At 46.1% G+C, this 25,778-nt stretch overlaps 3 protein-coding genes and 1 long non-coding RNA gene across 8 annotated transcripts; 3 read left to right on the forward strand and 1 right to left on the reverse strand.

Moving 5' to 3' along the window:
* Positions 1 to 294: 294 nt before the first annotated feature.
* LOC133157884 (ras and Rab interactor 2-like) lies at positions 295 to 14,246 on the forward strand. Of its 4 annotated transcripts, none has more exons than XM_061284507.1 (12): positions 297 to 693; positions 2,233 to 2,305; positions 2,957 to 3,054; positions 3,479 to 3,680; positions 3,813 to 3,924; positions 4,127 to 4,199; positions 4,352 to 4,452; positions 6,943 to 8,562; positions 11,618 to 11,926; positions 12,449 to 12,580; positions 12,666 to 12,829; positions 12,987 to 14,246. In XM_061284507.1, exons 2-12 carry the CDS (start codon positions 2,246 to 2,248, stop codon positions 13,380 to 13,382), a joined length of 3,267 nt encoding a protein of 1,088 aa, XP_061140491.1. In that variant the 5' UTR covers positions 297 to 693; positions 2,233 to 2,245; the 3' UTR covers positions 13,383 to 14,246. The 4 variants fall into 4 exon arrangements, with proteins under 4 accessions (XP_061140493.1, XP_061140491.1, XP_061140492.1 ...); XM_061284508.1 differs by having other exon boundaries at positions 299 to 693; positions 4,352 to 4,443; XM_061284509.1 differs by lacking the exons at positions 2,957 to 3,054; positions 3,479 to 3,680 and having other exon boundaries at positions 295 to 693.
* LOC133157890 (uncharacterized) lies at positions 1,873 to 3,484 on the reverse strand. Its single transcript, XR_009715101.1, has 2 exons — positions 2,747 to 3,484; positions 1,873 to 2,513 (listed from the first exon to the last, which is right to left on the reverse strand). It is a non-coding gene; the product is annotated as an uncharacterized LOC133157890 (long non-coding RNA).
* Positions 14,203 to 15,074, forward strand: tmem97 (transmembrane protein 97). Its single transcript, XM_061284514.1, has 3 exons — positions 14,203 to 14,338; positions 14,426 to 14,570; positions 14,794 to 15,074. The coding sequence occupies exons 1-3, from the start codon at positions 14,222 to 14,224 to the stop codon at positions 15,066 to 15,068; spliced, it is 537 nt and encodes a 178-aa protein (XP_061140498.1). The 5' UTR covers positions 14,203 to 14,221; the 3' UTR covers positions 15,069 to 15,074.
* Positions 15,075 to 15,361: 287 nt separating this feature from the next.
* si:ch211-195b21.5 (uncharacterized) lies at positions 15,362 to 19,639 on the forward strand. Of its 2 annotated transcripts, XM_061284511.1 has the most exons (8): positions 15,362 to 15,700; positions 16,342 to 16,490; positions 16,560 to 17,235; positions 17,322 to 17,820; positions 18,303 to 18,361; positions 18,445 to 18,541; positions 18,614 to 18,732; positions 18,988 to 19,639. In XM_061284511.1, exons 1-8 carry the CDS (start codon positions 15,512 to 15,514, stop codon positions 19,546 to 19,548), a joined length of 2,349 nt encoding a protein of 782 aa, XP_061140495.1. In that variant the 5' UTR covers positions 15,362 to 15,511; the 3' UTR covers positions 19,549 to 19,639. The 2 variants fall into 2 exon arrangements, with proteins under 2 accessions (XP_061140495.1, XP_061140496.1); XM_061284512.1 differs by having other exon boundaries at positions 15,362 to 16,490.
* The last annotated feature ends 6,139 nt before the right edge of the window (positions 19,640 to 25,778 follow it).

The raw sequence follows: 25,778 nt of genomic DNA on the forward strand, positions 1-25,778 counted from the left end.
TCAGAATAATTTTAAAAATCCCACTGTTTGTCTAAATGCCTGATGAAATTTAAAAAAATCACCAAATTGTGACATGAGGTTTGGACTGACGTCAGCTGTATTTTCTACAAGGGGATTTTTTTTCCCATTTGTTTCAATTGGCATAAAACGAAACTGCCATCCTTGTTTCTACCTTCCAAACACAGCATAGCAAGTACCTTATTGTTATCATTACTATTTTTATTATTTTTTCATCTATTTTAAAGGGCTGACCAAGACGTGATGTTTCCTAATCCTAACTGTCGTCCCTGTCATCATCATTTTAATTGAAATCATCTTTAAGTCATCCGTGCCAAAAACATTTCTCAATTTTCGGGCATAAATGTCACGCCGGTGTTTTTGTTTTATTGTGAAATGGTGTAAGCGGAAGTCTTACCGTGCGTCGAAACGTAGGCAAAAGTTCCACAAAGAGGGAAACGCAGCCAAGTCGGGAGAGAGAGAGAGGGAGGAACTGACCGAGCGAGCGAGCGAGCGAGCGACTGCTGTATAATGGAAAGAAGGCGCCGGTGTTGTGTGTCGTGATCTAGTTTATTTGCTTCGATAATATAATGGGAGAATTCAATTAACAGTGTTTGGTGAAGTGACTACGCTATGGACCCTTAAAGATCTTCTCGTAGGAGCGGGGGGTTTCTTCGGACCATTTTGCCATCCAGAGTAAGTATCGGTTCAACTTTGCGAGTTCTTTGTGTGGACATTCGTAAGTGATCGTTCCGCGCTTTCCGGCCGGCCGGCCGGTCGTTGTTTCTTGAGATCGTCGGAGTGGCTGTTTAGTGACGCGTTTATTGAATTACGTGCAAAGAATCCTGAGGGACGGGCGGACTGGTTGGCTTGCTGCTCAACTTGCCTCCCCCCACCTGTTTCAACGGCTTCCGTCGATGAACGACCAAATGCTCGAGGTCAAATGCGCTCGTTTGGATTGTGCCATCAAACATTCAAATCTCAATCTATTTGATTTGTATTGTCTTGTTGTTTCAACTAATGACAAATGACGTTGTCGTGGAAATAAATTCCCTTAAGTCTTTCCCAACGGAGGTGTGTGATATTTCATATAACCCAAAACCCAAATCTGCCCTGCAGTTTTTTTCTTTTCTTATTGTTCTAAGTAATAAAAGTAACTGTAATGCCCCCCGCCCCCCCCCCCCCCGAACGTTTCCAACTCACAGAGCAGTGTGTAATGTATTGTTTGCAAGGTAATTACATAGCTGTTTAAAGTTGCCACTTGTGCTCGGTCTCAACTTAAGGCCGTATGATTCTTTCTTCCATTCACAGCCAAAGGTATTTTTCAAGCTAAGTCTCAAATCTGCTAATATGCTTACTTGTTGCTGTTGAGGACCAACAAAACACTACAGCGATGTACTATGCAAGTCACAAGTCAGGTATTGACTGGAATACAATAACTTGCACATGTATAGCATTGCTGGGAAGTTCATTTGGTGATGCTTGCCTGCACCAATGTCAAATGTATCAACAGTACTCAAGGATGTTCAAATTGTAAGGCAGTCCTTTGGAGGGGAATCAGTACCTTACCTGTCAAGACCAAGGCTTAGATTGGCCATATCTTCGTCATGTCGTCGTCGTCGTTCCAAGTTTCTCTTGGATGTCAAGTATGGTATGGTAAATGGTAGTTTGACCAGTGATTCCATGGAGGCGCTGGTCTGCCTGACCACAAGGAGTTCAGCACTTTAGCAAAAGAGTGGCTTGAGGTGTCATGTCCAGTGGGAATGATGCTTTAATAGCTACCTTTGGAATGTGTGTGTGTGTTTAGAGTGCGAATGAGGATTTTTCTCTGTTGTCAGTAATGCTGTGTTTCTGTGCATGTGTGTGATTTGCTGCTTTGAGGCTTTGGCTGATTTCTGCCACTCAGTCATATCTTGATGGCATTCCGTTAATCTGACAAGAAACTTGACTGTGACTGGCAATATAAATGAACACGTGCTGGCAAAGTTTTATATTCCTTGGACTTCCTGGTTTTCCGGCCTGGACACTGACTCACATATGGCTCATAGAAATGGAAAGACACATTTGGGCACCTGAACTCCCAAAATGCTGCAAAAAGTTCAGGGTGCCCGATGATAGCTGGGATAGGCTCCAGCACACCCTTGGAAATGAGTTCAGCGTGTCGCCTACAAATACTGTAGCTCGTTTCCGTGGCTTTAATGATGATAATTGTTCTGCTTGAATTTGCCTTTCCAGGGAGCTGTCCAAGATGTCCACTCATAACATCCAGCAGCCCTCCAAACGGGAGAGGAAAAGCAGTTTTTTCAAGGTACGGACATGTATGTCAAAGCATCGCTACTGTTTTTCAAAAGGGAAGTGAGTTGGAGTCTAGCTAGCTTCTTGCCTGTTTTTCCTGTAGAAAACAGGAAATATTGACTTCAGTGTGTCGCTCCACTCAAATGTTTTTCTGGAGTTTGACTGGTGTTGTCGTTTAAATATATTTCTTCAGCAAATCCAGATCTGGCCTCTCGGTAAACCTTGGAGAACACCAAGAATTATCAAACTGTACAACTTTATAACACACCGCTATTTAAAAAAGAAAAAGTGGAATATATGAACTGTATTTATTTATTTATTTGCGTAAGACTTAAAGCAAGTCTATCAGAACGCAATGTATGTAGCAAATTGATAAAAAAAAGGTTTACATTGCACTACTGCGAAATTCAGAAATGCAGTGTCCACTGTCTAAGTGGGCTTTTGGAATGCTCACCTTGTGTAGTTCTGGCTTTTCGATTTGGGATTTCCCACTGCTGAGCTTATCTTTTTGCGACTCATGTTGATGATCGGTAGCCCGCCCGACAGAGAGAGTGCAGTGCGCAAGAAGGAAATGAAAGAAATGATGACATCAGTACAGCACCCGAAATGTTCATTGACAGCTCAAACTGGGAAAGGAAATACAGTATTTGCATTTCTTTTGTAGTTGATTGAATCCTTTGCTTTGGAAATTGGCACTTTGAAAAAGGAGATGGGGAAAAAGCCTGAGCCGATAGAAGAGCACAAGACGGATTCAATGCACGGGTGAGCTATCCTTTATCGACGGACGGACGGACGCTTTGTTGACCTAATCGAGCGCACTAGCACAATACAGACAGCAGAGAGCACAATTGAGTTTTTCTTGTCTGTTGCTCTGGAGAAGTAGACGATCACCAGATGTTGACGTACCTCTTTTTTCCCCTGAAAAACACTCATTTAGGGCTTCATTGTTGGCTTAGCTCTCTCTTAAAGAAAGAAAGAAAAAGCCCTGCACTCAAATAATGACAAAAGTCATGACATAGCAATGATGTCTTTTACCTGAGTAAAGGCATTTTTGTTTTTGGTGTCCTAATACACATGTAGACTTCAACCGGAGAAGCAAATAGGATACGTACGCATGTTCCCTTCCTGTGAAACTTCCCGCTTGCTCATCCCCACGCCGGCACTCAATCTTGCTTGCTTTTTTCAGACTGAGCCAAGAAGTCGGGGGTCTCTTCCTACAAGCATCCCCTTGTTCTGACACGGCGACCGGAGTCAGGGACTCGGGCTACGATTCCCTCCGTCGGCGACTCAGTGTTTTGGACAGATTAATCAATACGCATTGTGTGTGGCTCCAACTTGATCTAAGCCATCAGGACGCCGTACATATCCTACAGGACCGAGCGCCTGGAGTAAGGAAACAGCCGTTATGACTACCGTTGCAGTAGGATGAAGAAGAAAAAAAAGAATACCCCTATCACGCCTCTGAGTGTCCGTTTGATTTGAAGGCTTTCTGATTGAATGTTTCTTCCCCTGGCCCGTAGACATTTGTGGTGAGGAAGTGTTCGAGCTTGCAGAAAAAGGTCCTATCTTTACGCATGGACAAGCACTCTCCACTTCCTGTCAAAGACTTTGTTGTCAAAGAGAGCCAGTACAGTAGGTTTCAACACTTTCTATGTATCTTCCCGTTGCCCTGGCAATGGCGCTGATTGATTTCCAAGCACATTGGCTGCGTCTCATTGAATCATGCGCAATCGTTTCGACTTGACCAAATATCTCTGGAGAGTAGATAGCATCAAAAGATGAGCGCTTGATCATGCCCTGCAATGAATTGATTCCTTCCTTTGTTGTTCTCCAGCTTTTTCTTTGGAAGGATCCGGCCTGAGCTTCGCGGACCTGTTTCGGCTTGTGGCTTTCTGCTGCATCAGCAGGTAAATTCATTCTTGGCAATCTTGCTCTTTTTGTTTTTGTGACGACCACGCTAAGAAGAGCGACTCGTACGCTTTGAGTCCCTCCTGCTTCAACCTGATTCTTCTTTTGTAGTTTTGCTCCATTTCATTCTGCTTTTGTTGCTTTTTCTCAGGGATGTGCTTCCCTTCACCTTGAAGCTCCCAGAAGCCATCGCTTCAGCCAAAACCTCTGCTGAGCTTGCACAGATTGCCAAACTTGGAGCAGGTAGCGATGGTATTCAATGTTTCTTTGTATGGGCGTTAAACAGTGAGGCATGTTGATTGGCGTGCAGGTTCAAGCCTCCTGCAAGCATGTTTGGCAATTTTGCTGGGCGTTCCAGCATACTTTGACACCGTCCTAGCGCATTTGGTGGCTGGAAATAGACAACAGGTTGTTAAGCAATTCAAAAGTGGCCCACTGCTAAGAGAACTATGACGTTACTATTAGTAGCTGGCGCAAAACTGGCCTAGCACACAATGTCATTCATGCCCGTTGACCTCATTTAATGTGCCTCTTTTGTGGTGTGCGCACACATAGGATTCTTATTTCCATCGAGCGAGTGGGCGCACACACATGTGCTAACGCAAGTTGGACTCGAATTCCAGCACTAAATGACTCAGTCTGAGGGACAAAAGTCTTGCAAGCTCAGATGAGTTTAGTTCAACAGGGTATTGAGTCACAACTGGGTGTCCAGTGTGAAACGTCATCCCACCCTAACTTCATTGAGCTTTCTACTACTGTACTTTTTAATCCAAAGCAGTTTGAGCTCTATTGTGTATGAGAGCCGGCCAGCCAGCCAGCCAGCCAGCCAGCCAGCCAGCCAGCCAGCCAGCCAGCCAGCCAGCGTCCGTCTGTTGTCTTCTGAGGCTTCGTTTGCCTTTCGTGCAATTGTGTAAACAAAAAGTAGAGCACACATTCAAGCCTAATCGCCCATCCGACTCCTTTGATTGAGAAAAAGAACCATGTTGAATGTCACTGGGCTTTTCTTCTCAGTGCCATTTGACTCTTTAGTCAGCACAGATGGTGAATGCAACGACGCCATTCTGACAAGATTGCATCATTTGCCAAATGAAACCAGACAATAATCATTTTGACCATGGCGTGCAGATTGCGGAAGAAAAGATCCTGAAATGTGTTCGCAATGCAACTAAACAAAGCAATGTACAAATACACAAGGCAAATAAATGACTGAAAGGATATTTTGCGCAAATCCCCCTTTTGATCCAAATCCTTTTATTAGAACACTAAATCTTCCGTACTGAGAAATGGCATTTTCCAAGAAAGACCTATTGGGCAAGAGAAATATGAACAAGTTCAATCAAAACATGTTATGAAGAACACTGGATTGTAAACAAGTGTAGAGTGGGAGGGCAAACGGGGGTTGGCCATGCGTCATTGAAAGGGGGAGGGAGAGCGAGAGAAAAAGAGAGAGAAAGAGAGAGAGAGAGAGCTGGACATACTCTGCTTGCTAACAGCCCTCCCAGAAACACATCAACATCCTAACAAATATTGAGTCGGAGTGGACTTGAAGACAAGCGCATTAAAGGGTCCGGATATTTTGGGCTTGGTCCCAAACAAACCTCTCATTGTTTGTCGTCACGTTTTGGGATCACAGTGAGTATTGTTGTCATGGATTTTTTTTTTTTCTGGTCGGAAGGAGTTACTCTGTGTCTGGTACCCGTGCTGTATCACTCTTTATATTTCTCCTTTGACTGCCTGCCTGCCTGCCACAAGCGGGACTTGAGAAAGTCATCAGTGCATGATGACATTGCTTTGAAAATGATCTTTTTTTGCCTGTAAAAAAAGAAATAAGAAGCAGCTGTGGTTCCGGGCTCTATTTAAAGCTCAAGTGCTTGCGTTGACTCACCGAGAGGAGAAGTTTGAGTCAGTCCTCCTCGGCATATAGCAGACGTGTTAGAAACACAGTGAGAAGATAAAAAAAAAAAAAAAAAAAAAAAAAGTCCCATTTTGTTTCCTAAAACGGAACGATGCAAATCCGGAGAGATTCTTGTGTAAATAGCTGAGGCCGAATGTTTTCCTGAGCTTTTTTGCCACTTTTCCTTACCAGTTTCTCCACATCCATAATAAATGCGTCGTCTCTATTTGCATCTTAATTAAGTTAGTTGCTCCTTCAGGTCTTTACACGTATTCTGGAGCAGCAGTGTTTGCCAACCTTTTTTTGGTTTGTATTATCCACGGCACACCTTTTGGGCGGAACAAATCTCCAGGCGCCTCACCGCACCGCACCTGATGGCCGCGCTCTCTCTCTCTCTCTCTCTCTCTCTCTCTCTCTCTCTCTCTCTCTCTCTCTCTCTCTCTCTCTCTCTCTCTCTCTCTCTCTCTCTCTCTCTCTCTCTCTCTCTCTCTCTCTCTCTCTCTCTCTCTCTCTCACGGCCTTGAAAATCACTCTTTGCTTGAATTAACTTCATCTGGCTCATGCGTGCATGTGGAGAAGCGCTAAATGATGGCGTAAGTTTATTTCCACAGATGTCATCAACTCTCGGACTATAGCGTTCTGGTGATTTGTGCATACTGCTGTTTGACGTCCAATGCCAACCACACCCACAATGGTCAATAAATGACTAAAAGTGGATTGACTAGTCACAAGTTGCTTTTTTTTTTTTTCTCATGACAGAATTCTTTTCCGAAATTGAGATGTCATCGCCCCGCTAGCAGAACATTTCATCAAACTTGCTCTAATCAATGTCATTTGTCATTCTACAGCTTTCTGGGACAGTGAATGGTGTCAGAAGAGGAAGGGTTCCTCCTCCTCCTCCTCCTCCTGCTCCATTTTCTTTGGAGCCACAGCTCCTGACAGAGGACCTCCGCCCGGCCAGCACGCACTCTCCGTCGCAGCCGCCCCGAGCCGCCCTCGACTGGAAACTCGCACCCCTTCAGAACTCGAGTGTTGCCAGTCTAATGGGGCGCTCTGCTTCATCAACCCACTTTTCATTAGGCTTCATCATCCAGAGAGCGAGCACAGTCCCGAATTAAATTCCTCTGGTCCGAGTCCAAATCACAGCCCGGAAAAAAGCGGCGGCGGCGGCGGCGGCGGCGGCGGCGGCGACGGCGACGACAGGCCTGCGAGTTGCGACTCCAATTTCAGGGACGACCAACAGTCCAATGAAAATAAGCCCTTTAGCCTTGGGAGCGACACGCAAGTACAAGCTGCAAAAAAGCAAAGCGCGGAAGACACTACGTCACGGTCTCCGCCGAGTCGGCCAGCCCCGCCTCCGGTCCGCCAGCGCAGTATGCCAGAGAAAATTGCCTGGGTCAATGTCCCCAAGGAGAAGGCGGAAGACAAGGAGCGCAGCAGTAGCCTCTTATCCCGTCTGGGTTCTTCACTTAGTATCAGCCCCTCGTCGTCCCCTCCCAAGAGACTCAGCATCAGCTCCCCTATCTCCATCCCGAGACCTTCTTTCCCCATCTCTTTGGCGTCTCTATCCTCGTCGCCTCGAAGGGCCAAATCCTCCCCGTCTTCCTCGCTGGAGGATGCCCAGTGTCACCTGGCGCTCGAGGAGCAAACCATTGAAAAGGCGCTTCTGAAGGCCAAACGATCTCAGCGGAGCAGCGGCAAAGCTTGTACGCAGCCCCGCAGCAGTCTCGCCGACACAATGACCGTAAGCCAACAAGCGGTGGCGGTGCGCGCAAGCGCTGCAGAACAAGCAGGAGAGGAAGGCCAGAACGGGGTGAGCCAGCGTCTCAGCGACGTGAGCCTTTCCACGGATTCTTCAGACTCCCTGGATTTCTTCTCTCAGTCGTCTCCTTTCTTCCTTCCTCCCCTCCATGACCCCAGTCCGCCTACGGTGGCCGATTTCAACACCCACCTCCCCCTTTCGCTGCCCTCGTCCCATCTTCTGTATTGTAGCACGGAGGACGACGACGACGACGACGAGGAGGAGGACGAAGACGAAGAGGAGCCCGACTACGGCCTGGAAAGCGACCAGGACCAAGACCAGGAGCTGACCATGATGCCGCCCGGGCACAGGACGAGGCGGGGGCGGCGGCCGAGCGCCAGCGCTTTAGTCCTCCAGAAAGCGCTGCGAGGTCATCTGCGCAAGATGAGTGGCGTTTTTAGCTCCCTGTTGACACCAGAGAAGAGAGCCGTTCGCAGGGTGCTGGAATTGTCCAAAGACAAAGCCTCCTACTTTGGCTCCCTGGTGCAGGACTACCTGAGCTTCATGGGGGAAGGGCCAGGCAGCCCCCCGACCTGGCAAAGCTTTGCCTCTGGACTGGAACTGCTTCAAACGCTGCGTCAGTTTATCACACAAATGAAGAGTTACCTGCGACAAAGCTCCGAACTTGGTTTGCCCATCGAGAGCCTCATACCTGAAGACCAAATAGGTACGTTGGAGAATTGCGCTCATGCATGATTTGGACTGGCATTTATTATTGTATGTGATGGAAGAAAAAACAAGTCTCTGAATGGGGGCCAGTGTATTGTCTGGCGGAATCATGCTCTGAGGAGCATGATTCTGTTCTGCCACTAAGTAAGCTCAAATTGGCAAGCTCAACCTGCTGCTGCTTGCAGCCAAGTCATCCGTATCAATGATGCTAATCTTCACATTGAATTGCCTATAGATTGAGTGAAAATGTCGTCATTGTCTCACCGCTTGACTTTGTAATCTTCTGCTATGCCGGCGGTCGCACCATTCCAAGCGTAGGAGCATAAAGACCTCATTGTCAAGGGGGTGGGAGTTTCGGCGGTGTGTCTCATGTGCGAGCAAGCATGTTGTTGTTTCTTTTTCTTTTCACAAGTCAGCCAGTAAGAACTGAAAGAAGAAAACGGCGAGCCATTTGATGTTGGCAAATGCGTTTGTGACGTATCCATCGTCTCAACTGCACGGCCAGACAGGTTGCCCGTGTTCATCTTATTTGGGGTCTCAATACTTTGGCTTGCTTTCTCATCTCTCTCTCTCTCTTGCGTGCCCTTTCTCACTGGCTCAAACACACACCCGGCGAAAGAATGTTCGACCTTTTGGAAAGTAACAAAAGGATGACTTTTTACCTTGGGCCGAACCAAGGCCGCTTGGCATTAGGAAGAAGCCATTTGTAATCTGCAATGAGCGGCGCTGTTGTTGCACGCTATTTGGTTGTGTTGAGGCGGGCTTCAGTGGAAGCCCAGCTGAATGGCAAGATGCGCTCGCTCTGCCATGCAAGGCTTGCAATCCTACTCCACACGCCCACAATCAAAGAGAGCATTGGAAGCAAGGCCCCTGGCTCCCTGTCCTGTCCTGTCTATTTTGCAGTCTGGACTTTGCTGACTCTCACTTGGCATTTTTTCTTGGTGACTCTTTCTTTTCCGAACTGCTATTCCAGATGCTGTCCGTCCCAGCTTTCTTTACCCTACACTTTGACCAATTCAAGTGAATGCGTGACCTTATCACAACGCCAATGGGAACAAAAGACAATTGCGTGGTTATGCACTGAAGAGGTTTGTTTCTGATTGGAGTTTTCCAGGTGGGGATGAATAGCGTGCTGAAATGGGAGGGAGGGGGCGCTTCGAAGAATGAACCCCCTTGTTTTATACTCTGCGCCCCGACCAATGAATTTAGTCTGAAAGCGCAATTCTGGTGCCGTTTTTAAACTGCTGCGAATTGATTATTTCAAATGGCTATTGCTTGTATCGCAGGTGTCCTATTGTCTGTCTAGGCTCTGCAGTACAATATGAATGAAAACCTCTTTTTTTTTAGATGAATTGATACTTATGCATGGAACAGCGCCAACCCTTAGAGCAATCAAGTCTTAAGACGTAGGTCGCGTCCGACGATTAGATAACAATAGAGACGCTGGGGTGGAACGTTGTGCCCGCCAAAGAAGTTCATGGTCACTTTAGCTGTCCCAGCGGTGTTCGTCCTTGGTCGGCAGTCTAATCCTAAAAAAACGTGTCTGATAAAACATACTTGCTTAGGAAGACAGCCACTCTGCTCCCTTGTTTTGTTTGAGCCGAGCGAGGGCAGGTCGAAAAGCGATGTTGAGATTGTGTCACTTTAGCAGGAAGGAAGCAATCTCCGTATCAGGAGACGAGTGACAGATTCCAGAAACGCCTCTCGCTCGCTCGCTCGCTTGTCCAGGCTATTTTGGATTCCCAAACACTGGCCTGGCTGGCTCCAACACAACGCTGTGATGCATCGATCCATAATACATGAGGGATTTGAAAGTAAAAGAATCGATTCCAGGCTCAAAGCATTTCCGATTCGTTGGACAGGCAGTGAAGCACTTCAGTCAATGCAAACGACTCGGTCTTTGAAGAACGCTAACAAACGCAGAAAGAGCAGGGAAGGAAGGTCTGCATCTCCAAACCGCTCGCTACATTACATACTGGATGGAAGGAAGCTGTTCTTCACTTTGTACTTGAACGGGAAAGTGAGAATGTGCTCTTTGTGTCAGTCTTGCTCAAGTGCACTCTATTTCCAGCTCTTTAGGTCCAGTTGAGCTGAGGCAGCAACGCAAGGAATTCAACATGAATCATGCATGCATGAGTGGGATTGAGTATAGTGCTGTGTAAGAATTGTCCTATGCTGAGGCAGAAAATAAAACAACTGACTTGACCTTATTCTGGAGAGAAGAGTCAGCAGCACAAATGCAAACACACACACACACACACGCGCGCTTATTCAGCAGTGCTGCGGTTTGCTTTCCATCCTGTCTGGATGATATCATGGCATGTGTTCGTCAGACGGCACGAGCTGAGATGCAAAAAAAAGTCCTACTGGCGCATTTCCGCCTCACTTTTCTCTTCCCTCCAATTGTTCCTCCCCCAACAACACAGTGGATGTTCTCAGCTTCAAGTAGTCCTTGGCAAAATATGCACAAGTGTAAAAGTGCATCTCTTGTGGAGCTTTTTGAAACAAAGAAATGTATTTGCATACTACACAAAACATTGATAACAATGCAGGTAAAAATAATAATCCTACCCTTCTGAACGCTCTGATCCATGCAAACGCCACAGGTCCATGGTATTGTGTCAGTCAGTCTCCTGAACAACCCAAAGTCATTTAGGATTGCCTGTTTGACCAGTGATGTGCTATGAACGGGACTCCAAGACCTTTTAATAACTCATAAGCTTCCCTAAGACAAATGGTGTTGATGTTTTGATAAATGCAGCTGAATTGTGTGCATGTTCTTGCGGCAACAACATACAGTAGGCTCAAATGTGTTCCTCTCTTACTTAGAAAGCTTGTCAAAGTCAATCTGCACTGTTTCTTGCCAACAATCTATCGCCTACAACGTAGGACTTTCCTATTAGACACGGCTTGGCGCCATCGTGTGGCCATTTCATGAATAGCAGGTCTCCGCCGTTTTTTGAGATTCCACAGGGAAAACAAGTGAAGTGGTGAATTCTACTGGCAGCACTAATGATGAAATGTGACCTCCATTTGTTTCCTTCTCATTTCAGACCATGTCTTAGAGAAAGCCATGCACAAGTGTGTTCTGAAGCCTCTCAAAGCCATGATTAGTGCAGCGCTGCAGGAGTTTCAAGTGCGCAGCGGCGAATGGCAAGAGCTGAGGGACAACATGTCTCTGGCCAAAGCTCGCCAGCCGCAGGAAATGGGCGTGGAGGACACGGTGCCGCCGGATCCCATCGCTCTAGAGAAGATCAAGTGCAAGTTTGACACCATGTGCAAGCTGTACTCTCCGGAAAAGAAGGTCACCATGCTGCTGAGGGTTTGCAAACTCATCTACACCATTATGGAAGACAATTCAGGTAGCGCAACTTCACCATACATATTGATGCTCCCTCCCACTGTATCTAACCAAGTACCTCTGTCTCCACTGACCCACCCATCCTTTTGACATTGGCCAACGCTTAAAGAAAGGTCAAAATAAAGGGAAACAAATCATTCATATAAAAAAAAAAAAACCAGTTGATCCACGCAGTCTTTTAAGCAGCCACTATGACAACTTGCCAAAATTCGACCACACAAGTGTAACGTAAACACGAGTATTTCGTCCGATAACATTTGAATAGCCACCTGATTTTGATTGATCGATTTGAAACCTTTCTACTGCATTGCAAAGTCGTTTGGAATTTGATCAATCATCCAGCCCTACAACACAGTGACATAAAGGAAAAACACTGTGCCTAGGGAAACTGGAAGTTGCACAATTTCATATTTACGTATATCCCACTCTTGCTACATTCGATGTCTAAAAAAAAAAAAGTCCATGGTTACCATGAGTTGAAAATAGATCTGTGTGTGTGTGTGTGTGTGTGTGTGTGTCTCAGGCCGACTGTACGGTGCAGACGACTTCCTGCCGATGCTGACCTACGTGTTGGCACAATGTGACATGCCGCAGCTGGACAATGAGATACTTTACATGATGGAGCTACTGGATCCCTCGCTGCTTCATGGAGAAGGTGTTTCTTTAAATCCAAGCAGCTCCTCACCATTCTATTGGTCGCAGACTAACATCTGCGGTGCCGCGTCATCGTTTTGTCGCAGGCGGCTATTATTTGACGAGTGCATACGGAGCAATGTCATTGATCCGGAACTTCCAAGAGGAGCAAGCTGCCAGGGTCCTGAGCTCCAAGACGAGAAACACGCTGCACCAGTGGCACCAGCGACGCACCACTCTGCACTCGGCGCCATCCTTCGATGACTTCCAAGTAAGGCCGACGAGCTCGGGGTATTAGGAGTGCGCACATTGATTACAATTATGACAATCATGGTTATTGACAGCCCTCACCGTACTTCAAAGACTGATGGAAAAGCACCATGTGTGAAGATGACTATTCATTTTTCCTTCATTCTTCTCTGTCCTAGAACTACCTGCGGGTGGCGCTGCAGGGGCTGGATAGCGGCTGCACCGCTAAGACCCTCCCAGTGCGCCCCTACGCCACCGTGGAGGAAGTGTGTCAGCTGTGCGCCATAAAGTTCAAAGTGTCTGACCCTGCCAGCTATGGCTTGTTCCTGCTGATGGAGGGCAACAGCCAGCAGCTGGCAGCAGACACCCATCCTCAGAGGATCAAGGCGGAGCTCAACAGCCGCCCGCAAGCTCCCCCCTTCCATTTTGTTTACCGCCGCTTGGCCCATGGCAGCGCCTCGGGCCCTCCGGACTCTTCGCCCGGTCCCGACAACCTCACTTTGAGCAACCTGAGCAACCTCACTCCTGAGCCAGCCACCCCCTCCCCTGATTTGGACCTCAGACTGTCACGTTAATGGAGAGAGAGAGAAAGAGAGAGACTCTTCATCATCGGCCATGCAGCCTCCCTGACCGACACGCTTCCGGCCGTGGCCAACAGAGCCTTGGACCGTGTAGAGCACAACTGCGTGCTTGTAGCAGTCCGACTTCTCCTTTTGAAAGTTGAATCAAACAGACAAGATTGAGGAAGAGAGCAAGTTTGTTCTTTGCGCCTTCAGCTTGGGTCCTGACAGTAAACCCTTTTGTTTTAGCTCTTGTAGGGTAATCATTTTGCGTCTCTGTGATTTAAGTCAACTTTAATTAATTTCAAGTTAATTTTTTATCTCTTTAATTGTCTGACTCATGTTCATTTATTGAGCTAGCTATCTCCCCACAACAACGTGATTTTGTGTGGTTTTATGTGGAGGGGGGGGGGGAGCGAAGTTGCAGAACGCTTCTATTTTGAAAATGTCGGAGCTACTTCGCATGCCGACACCTGACTTCCTGTCTGGTATTTCCTCAACTTGATGAAATCCAGAGAACATTGCAACTATGCGGAGCGTAAAGCTTTCGGAACCGCACCGCAGCCGGTGTGAATTGACAAGCGAACTCGAATGCTTTCCTTTCCCTGCATTTTGGTGGCCGGAAGCCCCGGCCTGCCCATCGGACCACCGGACCGGCCGAACCGAAGATGGGGGGGGGGCGGCCAACCGGAGAAAAGGCCGCCTACTCCGCCCCTTTCTCATGTTCCAAACTGAACTGACGACGAGTCCATGAACAGAACACACCTTCGCTGCTTTGCTTTGAGACTCGGAACGTTCAATCGGTCTGTAATCACATAACGTGTTGTGCTCGTGCTTTGCTTTGCTTCTCAAAAATGAAGGGCATTCGTTTATTAGAAACAGTATTTGTCTTCTATTTTACATCGCACATTCCGATCACGTTATTGATTGACTTGCAAACAGTTCTACCAGGATATTTGTATCCCCAAGCTGTAAGTATCGCATGATAAATGAAGCTTGCATGGCTTTATTAGACACATTCGTCCGTATAATAGTCGTCATGTCATCCATGCCCCTAGCTGAGAGACCTATTCCAGTGGTATTCAAAGGAGTTCCGAGACCCAATGCTCCTTCAGCCGCCAGAGTGGTTCCAATCTTTCATCGTCTGTGAGGGTCTGCTGCAAATCCCTTTCTTTCCGATCGCAGCATATGCCTTTTACAAAGGTAAGTTCATCAAAACGTCCACTCCTACTTGAATGGTGAAAACAAAAGCAAAAAACTTGCGCGAGTGCGTTACGAGTCCAAAAAAACAATCTTCGATCTTGTGAAAGAAACGTGTATGTGCGTAAAAGCACATTTATTTGACTCGAGTAGTTGTTCTAATTTGAGTATTCCGCTCTATTGAAATCCTTTATTAGTTTGATCCCAACCGTTTCCTGTCTTCTAGGAAGCTGTCACTGGATCAGGACTCCTGCCATTATTTATTCCACCCACGTCGCGACCACATTGATCCCGATTCTCTCCCACATCATTTTTCATCAGTACACTATTGAAAGCCCCTGGGCCCCCCAAACATGGCAGGAACGCTGGACGCTCGTTGCAATATATGCTCCCTATTTGTTTGTCCCTGTCCTGCTGCTCTTCACCATGCTGCTGTCATCCACATACAATCCTTCTAAATTTGGAAATACATTGCCAAACAAAGTAAAGAAGAAACATTGAAATGTTGCCTGGCCTCTTTTGTTTTAATCTTGTATTATTTATATTGAGTGCATTGACTCAATCCTTTACCTGTAGTTTAAAATGTTGCTGCTGTTTTACTGTAATCTGGTAAGGTCATTTTTTTAAAGTATGTTTTTCAAGTGTCTCTGCACTTGATTACAGCTCTCAGCATATGATATTATCATATGACCAATCAATTCCCGTTGACGTTTGAGCTGGACAAATCAAATTGGAAAAACAAACTTGCAATCGCGCTCCTGTTCACTAGGGGGCAGTGTTGCTGTATGCGATCTGGTTTTGAGCAGAAGAAGAGTATGTTTGGGTTTGACGCATTCATTTGCTCAATGCCTTAACCGCGACGGAATCGATGGAGTTGCTGGTTGTTCATTTTGTGCAGTTGAATCTTTCCTATTTGTCTTGATTGCTTCCTCAAAACATAAATAATGTACCGGCCCGGTCAACATCCGTGCGGTCGGCCTTCTTTCGGTGTTCCACGATCTCGCTTCAATGTCGGCGCTCCTTGTGGGCCTTCTCCCGGAAATTTACCTCTTCGACCGTCCAGACAATTTTCGTCTTCGGCGCCGATTGGAAGGCAATTCTTTCCAAGACCTCCAAGACCTTATTTTATGAATGTACGTACACGACAAGCTCATGCTTGAAGGGGGCGAGGGTAGCTAGGACTTGTAAAGCACCATTTTAGCAGTTCAAATGAAGTACCTCCACATTTCTCCGTGGATTATAGTGCGGCAAGGGGGAAAAAAATCATTTTAGATTCTATTGTATTGTAGAATTGGGTTCGACATCTACGTCATCAAGTTTGGTATAACGCCATACTTGAAGAAGAAGCTAGTTACAAAGTCCTGTTCGGTGAAGGGCTCTCAATAAGTGGACATACATATTCGGGTTTTATAAAATGGCTTCAAGATATTTTGGCTCCGAATTCCTGGGACATGCCAGGGCAGACAGATGATCTGTCAAAGTAAATATACTTTCGTGTGTAAGAGAGTGAATCAAGAAGAAATAAATAGAATACGGTACATGCTAAAAACATAGCCTTTAGCCTTTTCGAACTTATCCTACTGGCAAACGCCTGCCTATATTTGTACGCTACGATTGGCCAAGTTGGGACAATCAAGTGGGACCACTGTGTAAAGGGGGGAAAAAAAAACATATTAACTGTTGTCGCTTGGAACGTTCAATAGTATACGTATGCCATCGATGCCACAATTCTTTCATGCAAAGTAATATTCACATGAATTCTTAATACTCTCAGCCCCACTGTAGCTCGTTCTCCATAGACCGCAGTACAGTGATAACTGTGGGAGGCAGCCAGCAGCTTGCCTCTCCTGCTGCACCACCACCACGGCATCTTCCAGGTTCCCAATGGAATCCAACATCTGTCAAGCTTACGCCAGACAACAGGTATGTCGTTTTACACGTAGGGCTGGACCCTTTTCCACTTCAAGGTGCTGATTGATATCCCTTTTTTAGTGACAGTGCTGGAGAGGAGTTCCTGAGATGCATAGCCGCAAATAAACCTTTCCCAGATTATCTCCGAGGGAACATGGAATACAACCTGGCTGACGCATTGAAGTCAGCCAGTATCCTGAAGGAGGCCGTCAAGTCGGACCTGGCTTTCCAAAAGCGGAGTCGCAGTCCGAGCGGGAGTCCTGAGCGCAGCCGCGGAAGATCTCGAGCGAAAAGCCGTGCCCGAAGTAGGAGCAGAGCCAGGAGCAGAAGTCGCGTTCGTGAAAAGAGTCGAGCGAGGAGCAAGAGCCGAGCGAGGAGCAAGAGCCGAGCGAGGAGCAAGAGCCGAGCGAGGAGCAAGAGCCGAGCGAGGAGCAAGAGCCGAGCGAGGAGCAAGAGCCGAGCGAAGAGCAAGAGTCGAGCGAGAAGCAAAAGTCGACCTCGGAGTCGAAGCCAAACCAGAAAAAGTCGTGCGCGGAGCAAAAGCAGGTCTGGGTGGTCATCGTCACCGAGCAGCAGTCCTGACGGCAGCCCTGCTAAAAGCAAAAAGCGGCAGAGGAGTCCCGGCCGCGTGGGCAACGACACCGCCGCTAGTTGTAGTAGTAGTGCTCGTTTGTTCGAGGGACTTAAGTTGGTCATGACCAACAAAGCAATGGAAAATCACTTGCCCTCTCTCAAAGAGGCAATCCGAACCATTCAGGTAGGTCCGTCCGTGCCTTGCGTCGTCAGTCGATGGATCTTAAATGTCCACAAACAATGCTTTTCTTTCTCTCGCTCTCTCTCCAGGCCTCGAATCAAAGGCAACGAGCTCCGGGCGCCGAGCGACCTAGCGCGCTTTCGACTTTGTCGCTGGAAAGCGACAGCGTGCTCCTGCCTCATGACAGAGTTGGCAATGACTTTTCCTGGCTTCAGCCCAAACGGCAGACAGCTTCCAAAGCTGATCACTTGGAAGATGAAGAGCTGTTCTTATACGGCCACGAAAAAGCCGCGCCGCAAAACCCACGCTATGCAACACTCACGCCTGGAGAGTCGGTCAAAGGAAAAACAGGTGATGAAATGAAGAGATGGGATCCCAACACTCAACAGCGGGACTGCGATCGCTCCAATCTCTCGTCATCGAGCCGAGTCTTTGCTCATCCGGACGGGAGGGAGAAAATCCAAAAGATCTTGAGCGCTTTGGGCCAAGCAAACAATAGCAAATCAGGCCCTCAGCCACCAGCGTCCTTGGGATTGAGATCATGTCAAGGCCCCAATATGCCCAACGCCCTGCAATCATTCATCAAAGGTAAGAGAGGATCCATATTCAGATGATTGCATTTTGGGATTCACTTCCAAGAATGCCATGAAATTGGAAGTCAAGCTTGCAAGGATGCTGCCTGCTTCCTTAGCGATGTCTTTTTTGGCGATGTACAGAAGAGAATTCAACTCTTGAATGTGACCAATAACCTGCACCTCTGCCAAATGAAAGTCCCTGAAAGGTTTTGAGGGGAAGCGTTCAAATGTTGCTTGCGTAAATCTGCACAATGTTTGATGCAGCGCGAGCATCTTCCGCTGTCTACCCATCGATTCCGATCCAATTTAATGCAAGATTTGGTGCTGTTTTTGGATCTTTTGTCTCTCTCCAGTTCTCAAGGATAAGCTTTTGTGTCACCTGGACATGACGCCGGAGCAAAACGGCTGTCTGATATACTTACCGTACCATGCTTCTATTGGTCAATAACGATTGTTGCGTGTCGACGCCTTACATTTTGCTTTTGCTTCTTTAAGCAACCAAGGAGAAGCGGGAAAAAGGTCACCCAGTTGGGACGTCATATGATGAAGACAAGGTAAAGAATTGTTGGGAATGCCCCATTCTGCCTGCCACTTTCCTTTTTTCATCTTGCTGGCACTTGTCGTTTCTATTGTGCAGCCAGGCGATGAAAGTGAAAGAAACGAAGCCAAACGAGCCAAAATGACTCAAATCGAAAGTTTGATGAAAGAAGCGGGAGAATTGCTCAAGCAGGACGGTAAAGCAATCGATGTCAATGGCTCATGAACACATGCATTCAGGCACTCACTCATTCAGGATTTTTTGGCAGGATTCAATTTCCTCATCCCGGTGTTGGGCTTTTACTGCCAGATATGTGAGGAGTTCATCAGAGATTTAAGTCGAGCTGAAAGCCACGCAGCCATCCATTGGAATCGCAACACTGGCCGCGTGAGTATTTCCTTTTCCATACAAAACCTTGATAGGGTCTCATCTTCGGTCCGTGCCCACTCACCCGTTCATGAAACTAATTTGGGCTCTGACCATTGGGTGCCTAATACATCAATCTCCATTGTACACCAAATGCAAAGGTTACAAATTCCCCACAGCCTTTTTGGGGATTGCCATCATGTTTTGATTTCTCGCAATAGTGTTGTATTCTATCGATAGTATATTTATAGTTTATTTGTTTTGTTTTTTTGCTAGAAAACACCGGTAAGTAAAGAAGAGACTAAAGGACACTCAAGCTGTAGCAGCAGCAGCAACAGCAACAAACACCATCCTCCGTCGCCGCACCGACAACACACTTACAAAGACGAGAGAGGAGACAACAGGAAACCCGGAAATGATTACCGTAGAATCAAAGAGGAGGAGGATCATCATAGGCGCCAAAGTAGTGTGCTCAAGAGGATGAGAGAGGAGAAGATACTCATAACGGTTTGTGCCGACCCTCCAAAAGTTAAGGAGGAGCCCGACAAGGATTGGGACCTAGTCAAGCAGGGAGGAGCATCCAATGGAAAGTCCAAAGACGGTCATGGAAAACACGCAAAGGGAAACAATGAAAGCCACGACAGCAGCAGAGATGAATCCAAAGGAAAGTCACACAAAAAGAAAAAGAAGAAGAAGAAGAAGAAGAAAAAGAAGAAGGATGATCCTATACATGAACCTTGCTCGTTACCAAGTTCAAAGACGGGTCACGGCGTCATTGCGAGACAAGAAAGTTTGGACAAGTGTCAAGCCCAACGTCCATTTGATGTGCCCTGCTAAACAAATGACAAAAGTGCAAATTGTTGTCACTTTTCAAAACATTCTTATTGCAACCAATACTGTTCAATAAAGAACAGATGGACAAACTGTAGATTGACTTGTCATTTCACATCCATCCAGGGAGGGAGGGAGGCAGGCGTTGATTTCATTCGATGCTTTTAAGAGTCACTCCCAAGTGGAATTTGAAAGGCAACTTATTTGTTCGGGATTATTGCCACGACTGATTTTCACGTGGCAATGGCCCATTGTGTCATTTTGAGCAGGGCAATTGGATTTGACCCAATGATAAGGGACTCCAGAACTCTTTGACGTCCGTAGCCAAATATGAGAAGCCATTGCAGCATTTTGGGATCCATTTCCACATAGGGTTAAGAAGGAAGGCAAAAGATACAAGCAGAAACATTGGACTTCAGAAAAGTGGCAAGATGAACCTTGACTGATACAATAGTTACCAGCAGGTGGCGACACTGCCATGGCTTGACTTGGCACTTCAGTCTTTTTTTTTTTCGTTTCTTACTCTAACGCACTAGTAGTAAGTATAAAGAACGGTTTCAGGCTGACTCGAATTTTGGTTTGAGAAAATGTGTGACGCGGAGTGTGCAGTCATCACAATCCTGTGGCGCAATCGTGGAGGGAGGGAGGGAGGGAGGGAGGGAGGGAGGGAGGGAGGGAGGGAGGGAGGGAGGGAGGCTGTTCACATTCCTGTCATATCAAGTCGCAACCTGTCCACGAGTCTTGTTTAGAGACTCCCGTCGGCTTTACCTTAATTGACATTCCAATCGCACGTAGCAATAGTCCTTCATGCATACAAATCCCTTCTGGTCTTTTTAAAGGACAGTCAATGAATTAAAACAACAACAATGATGGCTAACTTCCCTTTGCATTTTGCAGAATTGAATCTTGAACATTGGTCAACGGGCTATTTTATTGGCAAAAAGTATTTCACCTCTCATATATGCAATATACTGAATGCAGATTCAAACCATTACAATTATCAGCTGCTAAATGACAAAGTTGACAAACATGCAAAGGCAATATGCAATGACCATGCTATTTATTCCAAAACGACTCCGTAATGGCACAGGGCTGCAGTTGGGTGATCATTTAGTGACTTCAGATCATCTCAGTTGACTTTGGATGGTTATTCTTACATGGATGCTTTTAAAAGACAATGCGAGAGGAAGTAGAGGGTAGTGTGAGACAAATGCGCTAACCACTAAACCGCCACGCTTCTCGCCCAGACAATTGTTATGTGAGAAAAATCAAAATGACACACAGTTCTGTGAAATCAAGGCTGTCTCATTTACAAGTTGATGATGAACATTCGGAGAATGTTTTTTCTTCCTCTTTTAGTGCATGTCGTCTCTTTTTATTTGGAAAAGAGACTATCGGGGATACCCTGAGCTTGACTTTGAGTTGTAGTGAATGTTGAGAAAAGCTCAATGGAAATAGTGATGATGGCAGCGTTCCCTCACCTTTCTGTGAGTGATACATTCCGTGACCCCCTGCGTAGGTGAATTCCGCACATGAGTTTTGCTCTCCTCATTTGAGTCAGAACGGCAATACCAGAATATTTGCCTAGTCAATGTAGCAGCGGCAGACAAAAGAGAATTTTCAAACATGACACCTGACAAACTATCTTAGCCTGCCCGAGGACGAAGCAACCTGGATGCATTTCAAATGGGACCAAAGACATCCTTTCTTTCAATTAGTACCTTCAACTGCTTGATTTTGCACTCCTCTATTTACACGTAAATGCGTGTCGTAATTGTTACGCGTAACCACACCCGCGCCGAATGGGCAAATACAAAGGAGCAATCGTTAAACACACACACACACACACACACACACAGAAGCAGGGTTAAGGTGCGGGTGGGGCCTGCATATTTTGCAGTCTGACCTGCAGGCTTTACTTACCTTCAGGCAGATAAGAAAAAGACGGTGGGGGTGGCACTCAGGGTTGCTCGAGTTTGTTGAAGGAAATGCTACTTCACAAGATACACACTTTGCTTTAAGGGAAAAGGAAGGCATGATCCCAAAATGAGAAGACAAGTTTGGATGAGTCATTTGAACTCACCCTCTTCCTCCCTGCCTTTCTTTTGACTTTTGTCATCATGCCTTATCGTGGATCAGGCAGGGCAGGGCTGGGTGGCCAAATATGGCCAGGTGGGACGCATCCAGCTCCTATAATCCAGCCCGTTGAGATTTTGCATGATCAAGAATCTGGTCATATTTGTGGATTTCATGAGTTGGCCTAAAGTTGGTCAATCAAAACATAGGCCAGCCGGCCGGCCGGCCCTGTTCTAAAGTGCGCATATTGGCCAGGTTAGCACAAGGCTTAGCGTTATCCTTTGCGTTTCATTGATAGAGGCAGTGTGGCTCATATTACTGTCTACACAATCCTCCGTATTCCTCCAGCCCATAAGCCTTTGCGGGAATTGTGGGAGCGACTTCCAGTTTGAAACAGAAACAACATTTTGTTGACGTGATCATTGGTGGTGCATGTTGACTTTTGACGCCAGACTTAATGTGCTCGTTGGCTGACTAATATATCATATTCGATATATGTATGGAAGGACTTTTTTCCCCATGCTTTGTGGGCTTGTGATTGTTTGGAAAAGGGGAACAACAACAACAAGTCTGTCACAAACATGGAGCATGAAGGCTTGCCATTCTTAGTTCCAGATCCATCCATCCATCAATCATTTCATGCAAGCCATTTCAGTGGCTTGAGGGATTCCCTCAAACTTCCCTCACACACAGCATGATGAGATATGAAACATACTTTCCTTTATGTCGTATATATTTCAGTAATCTGCACAATAAGTGAAGGTTAACGTTTTCCTCAGCTGGGAAGCTCTCATCGGAGATTGAAAGGCTGAGTGTAAGGGAACTAAAAGCTTGTGAGCAGCCTGATAATGGGCTTTTAAGAGGAAGTCCATGGTAGCACTTTTATGCTCGGAGTCAGCTGTTGCTATCGAGATCAACAACACTCCTCCGCACGTCCAGCAGCAGTGGGAGAGGGAGGGAGGGTTGGAATGAGTGGCCACTTTCTATCTTCCTCTTCTTTTCCATGTTGGAATGACCAAGCCACCACCAAAGTCACTACTATCGTTTTTAATGGAGATGTCTTTGGACCAAACAAACTCCAAATGTAAAATCCAAAACCTGGTAACCTGCAAATTGGTAGCCTGGCTGCTGGTAGAGCATCGGGTCTGTCTCGCTTGCCAGGCTAGCAAATTGGAGCGCCAAAAGTAAAGCAAACATTTCCCTGTGTTTACTCAGGACACAAAAGACACGTTTGAACCTGCTCGTTCATTTAACGTTACCAACATAGTATAGAATATATGTGTTATCTTGCTCAAATGTGTGTGTTTCTATTAACATTTGTCTCTACGAAGGTATCATACCGTAGAACTGAATGACCTCATTGCTTCAAAAAAAAAAAAGTTTCAGTTTTTTCACCGGCTGGCACGTAAAAAAACTAAACATTAACTTTGCAAGTTAATGATTGACGAGATGGGAGCCAGCAAATGTCTCACGCAGACTTGCTAAAACAGAAAGAAGAGCACCATTTTCTGTTTGCTTTTGGGTTTCGACTTGGTGATTACAATATTATGAACAACTTGATGTTTGGACTAAAATAAATGTCAGGAATGTGTGTGCAGGTCCATATTGAGCAACTACACTAGCTAGCCAATGATTCTTAATTCTTCCGCCTATCTTTGAAGCAAAAGAAGGGCAACGCAGCGGAAGTGGCGCGTTTCAATTGAATTCAAAAGGAATGGGCCGATAAACACGAAAGGCTCTGGATTGATTTTCCGTTTCATCTCTTTTACTTAAATGTGTGTGGAATGCATTTCTCACAAATGTTTTACTTCCTAATATTTCTTTCTTTCTGTGTTTCTTCTTCAAGCAGTGCTTTTTTTTTAACCTTGTCTTTGTGTATTCCTCCTCATTAATAAACGTTTGTGTTTTCCATTCTTGTACTGTTTGTCTGTTTATCTTGTGCGGGAACATTTCTCTCCATCGCCTTTGCGTTGTGTACTAATGAACACGGTTGCTTCATGGGAGACTGTTATACATTCCAGCGTGATAAGTGCAAGGACACAGTGCTTGTTTGAGTGTGATGAAGATAGAGAGAATATTTTCACATCGGATAAGAATAAACGGCCGCTTAGTTGACATTCAGATCTTCATTCGAACAAATTCAACAATAAGTTGATCCAGTTTTTTCCCCCCGATAATCAAATCTTGGTCAAAGCTTACATCAAGATCGGTCAAGCTCACGGAACCATATTAGCCCGACGTCTAAAATCGGTCTATGTCGAGCCCAAATCCGGACGACAAAATTCAATCCATCAAATATGAAAGCTTAACATCTAGAATAGCTGTAAATTTGCTTTCACAGCTGGAGCAGAGTAAAAGGACTCATTCCTCTGAGAAATGTGTGGGAAGTTCTAACCGTAGCCATTCCTGAGAAGAGATAAAGGATGTTCTTTCTGGAGGCCATCATGTCAGATAGTCTCCATCCCAAACTATTTCTCCTCCATTGGATCTGCCCAAGCAACAAAGTCTCTGATCAGCAAAAAGGAATCAATGTCGACAGCTGTTGCTGGGAACGAACAAGGAGGAGAAGTTGCACTTCCCCTTGGGGGTAATGCTAACTTTCTTCATGCAATCGAAACGGAATTTTTCTTCAAACCTGAAGAAATGTTCAAGGCCTACGAATGGAGCAAACATTGTAACGTGACGCTGCCTCGCTGCCACTTAACTTTGCTTTGCTCCCCCTCCTTTTGTAAGTCCTCTTATCTTTCATCAAGGCCTTCCTCCCTCCCTCCCTCCCTCCCTTCATAGCTATCCCGCATCTTTCACTTGTTAAGTGGTGGCAAATGGAAATGGAGCAGTCTTTCTTCCGCACCCACGGTCCTTTATCCATCTGTGGGCTCATGAGTGGAAGGGAAGAGCACACACACACACACACACACTGAATTGCATTTTCATCATCCATACATCTACTTTGGAAGGAAGCCTTGAAATGAGACATTGTTCCTTTTTGGAAGGGGAACCATTTGTCTTTCGCTTCCTTATTCACAATTCGTATTGTAACAATGACGCAAGTTACATGACGCCGACATGGCAACAGATTAGGAGAGTCAACATGATAAGGAAACAAAAAGTCCAAATGTGTCCCTGGCATCGCTTCATACTATCTCTTATGAAGAAAGTAGACGACAACTTGATTTTGTACTACTGGGCTTCCGTCCATTTTGTGTCCCGCATCTCCTCACTTGGGTCTCGGCTGAGCTGGAGCCAGTCCCGCCCGGCTGGCTATTTAGGACTGGCCACGAGTGGACAGAACAGTGAATGTGGACTTTTCAAATCACCCTAAGCTGCAGACTTGTGTGAGAAAAGCATGAAGAGAGAGAATACATGCATTTGCTAACATGAAGATCTTTTTGCACAACCTTCCTACTGTTGATGACTCGTGCGTCACTCAGCAGCCCCTTTATGTTGCAATTACAATTGACGTTGTTACTCGTAACCCAAAGACAATGAGTCATCTAATACGCGGCGGGCGGGCGGGTGGGCGGGCAGTGGCGAGAAAATGACCCGGGCAACTGCAATGAATTATAAATGGCTTTTTCATCATGACCAATGACTTCAAGTCGTGCCACTGTTTCCAAAGATCGTTTTAATAGGCTTAAAAGTGCCGTATGGTCTAATAAACAACTCAAAGTCAAAGTCTGCTTTATTGTCAATCTCTTCACATGTCAAGACACACAAAGAAACCCAAATGACGTTTCCTCTATCCCACAGTGACGAGACATAGTACACGATAGACATACAAGTAAACGACACACGTGTGTTATTTGAAAAGACGGTGTTTGTTGCAATCGATTTGAAAGGACGTGTGCCTTTTTGTGCCTTTTTGTGCCTTTTTGTGCCTTTTTGTGCCTTTTTGTGCCTTTGGCCGTCCGTATGGGTTACGAGCGCAAAGGATACAATCTGCTGCCATCTTTCTCAACTGTCAAATGGGTCTTGGCTCAATCAGGATTAGGAAACAGTAAATATTGCTCACGTCTTCACTTGAAACAGGTACACACACACACACACACACACACAGACAGACAGACAGACTCACTTGAAAGCAAGAGATAGAAAGGGAGAGAGAGAGAGAGCGCAAAGGGAGGAGCTGTGGCCTCCCCTAGAATGAACAAACGCGGAAC

Source organism: Syngnathus typhle, linkage group LG8 (genome assembly GCF_033458585.1).
Source record: "Syngnathus typhle isolate RoL2023-S1 ecotype Sweden linkage group LG8, RoL_Styp_1.0, whole genome shotgun sequence".
In the NCBI taxonomy this organism is placed as follows: Eukaryota; Metazoa; Chordata; class Actinopteri; order Syngnathiformes; family Syngnathidae; genus Syngnathus; species Syngnathus typhle.

What these genes read in the sequence shown, in the direction of transcription:
- LOC133157884 (XM_061284507.1), top strand. Translation starts at nt 2,246, where the DNA reads ATGTCCACTCATAACATCCAGCAGCCCTCCAAACGGGAGAGGAAAAGC. An exon ending in AAGACGGATTCAATGCACGG is followed by an intron (nt 3,055 to 3,478) that starts GTGAGCTATCCT and finishes TGCTTTTTTCAG; the next exon opens with ACTGAGCCAAGAAGTCGGGG. An exon ending in TGTCAAAGAGAGCCAGTACA is followed by an intron (nt 3,925 to 4,126) that starts GTAGGTTTCAAC and finishes GTTGTTCTCCAG; the next exon opens with CTTTTTCTTTGGAAGGATCC.
- tmem97 (XM_061284514.1), top strand. Translation starts at nt 14,222, where the DNA reads ATGAAGGGCATTCGTTTATTAGAAACAGTATTTGTCTTCTATTTTACA. An exon ending in GATATTTGTATCCCCAAGCT is followed by an intron (nt 14,339 to 14,425) that starts GTAAGTATCGCA and finishes CCATGCCCCTAG; the next exon opens with CTGAGAGACCTATTCCAGTG. An exon ending in AGCATATGCCTTTTACAAAG is followed by an intron (nt 14,571 to 14,793) that starts GTAAGTTCATCA and finishes CCTGTCTTCTAG; the next exon opens with GAAGCTGTCACTGGATCAGG.
- si:ch211-195b21.5 (XM_061284511.1), top strand. Translation starts at nt 15,512, where the DNA reads ATGTACCGGCCCGGTCAACATCCGTGCGGTCGGCCTTCTTTCGGTGTT. An exon ending in AAGCTTACGCCAGACAACAG is followed by an intron (nt 16,491 to 16,559) that starts GTATGTCGTTTT and finishes TCCCTTTTTTAG; the next exon opens with TGACAGTGCTGGAGAGGAGT. An exon ending in AGAATTGCTCAAGCAGGACG is followed by an intron (nt 18,542 to 18,613) that starts GTAAAGCAATCG and finishes ATTTTTTGGCAG; the next exon opens with GATTCAATTTCCTCATCCCG.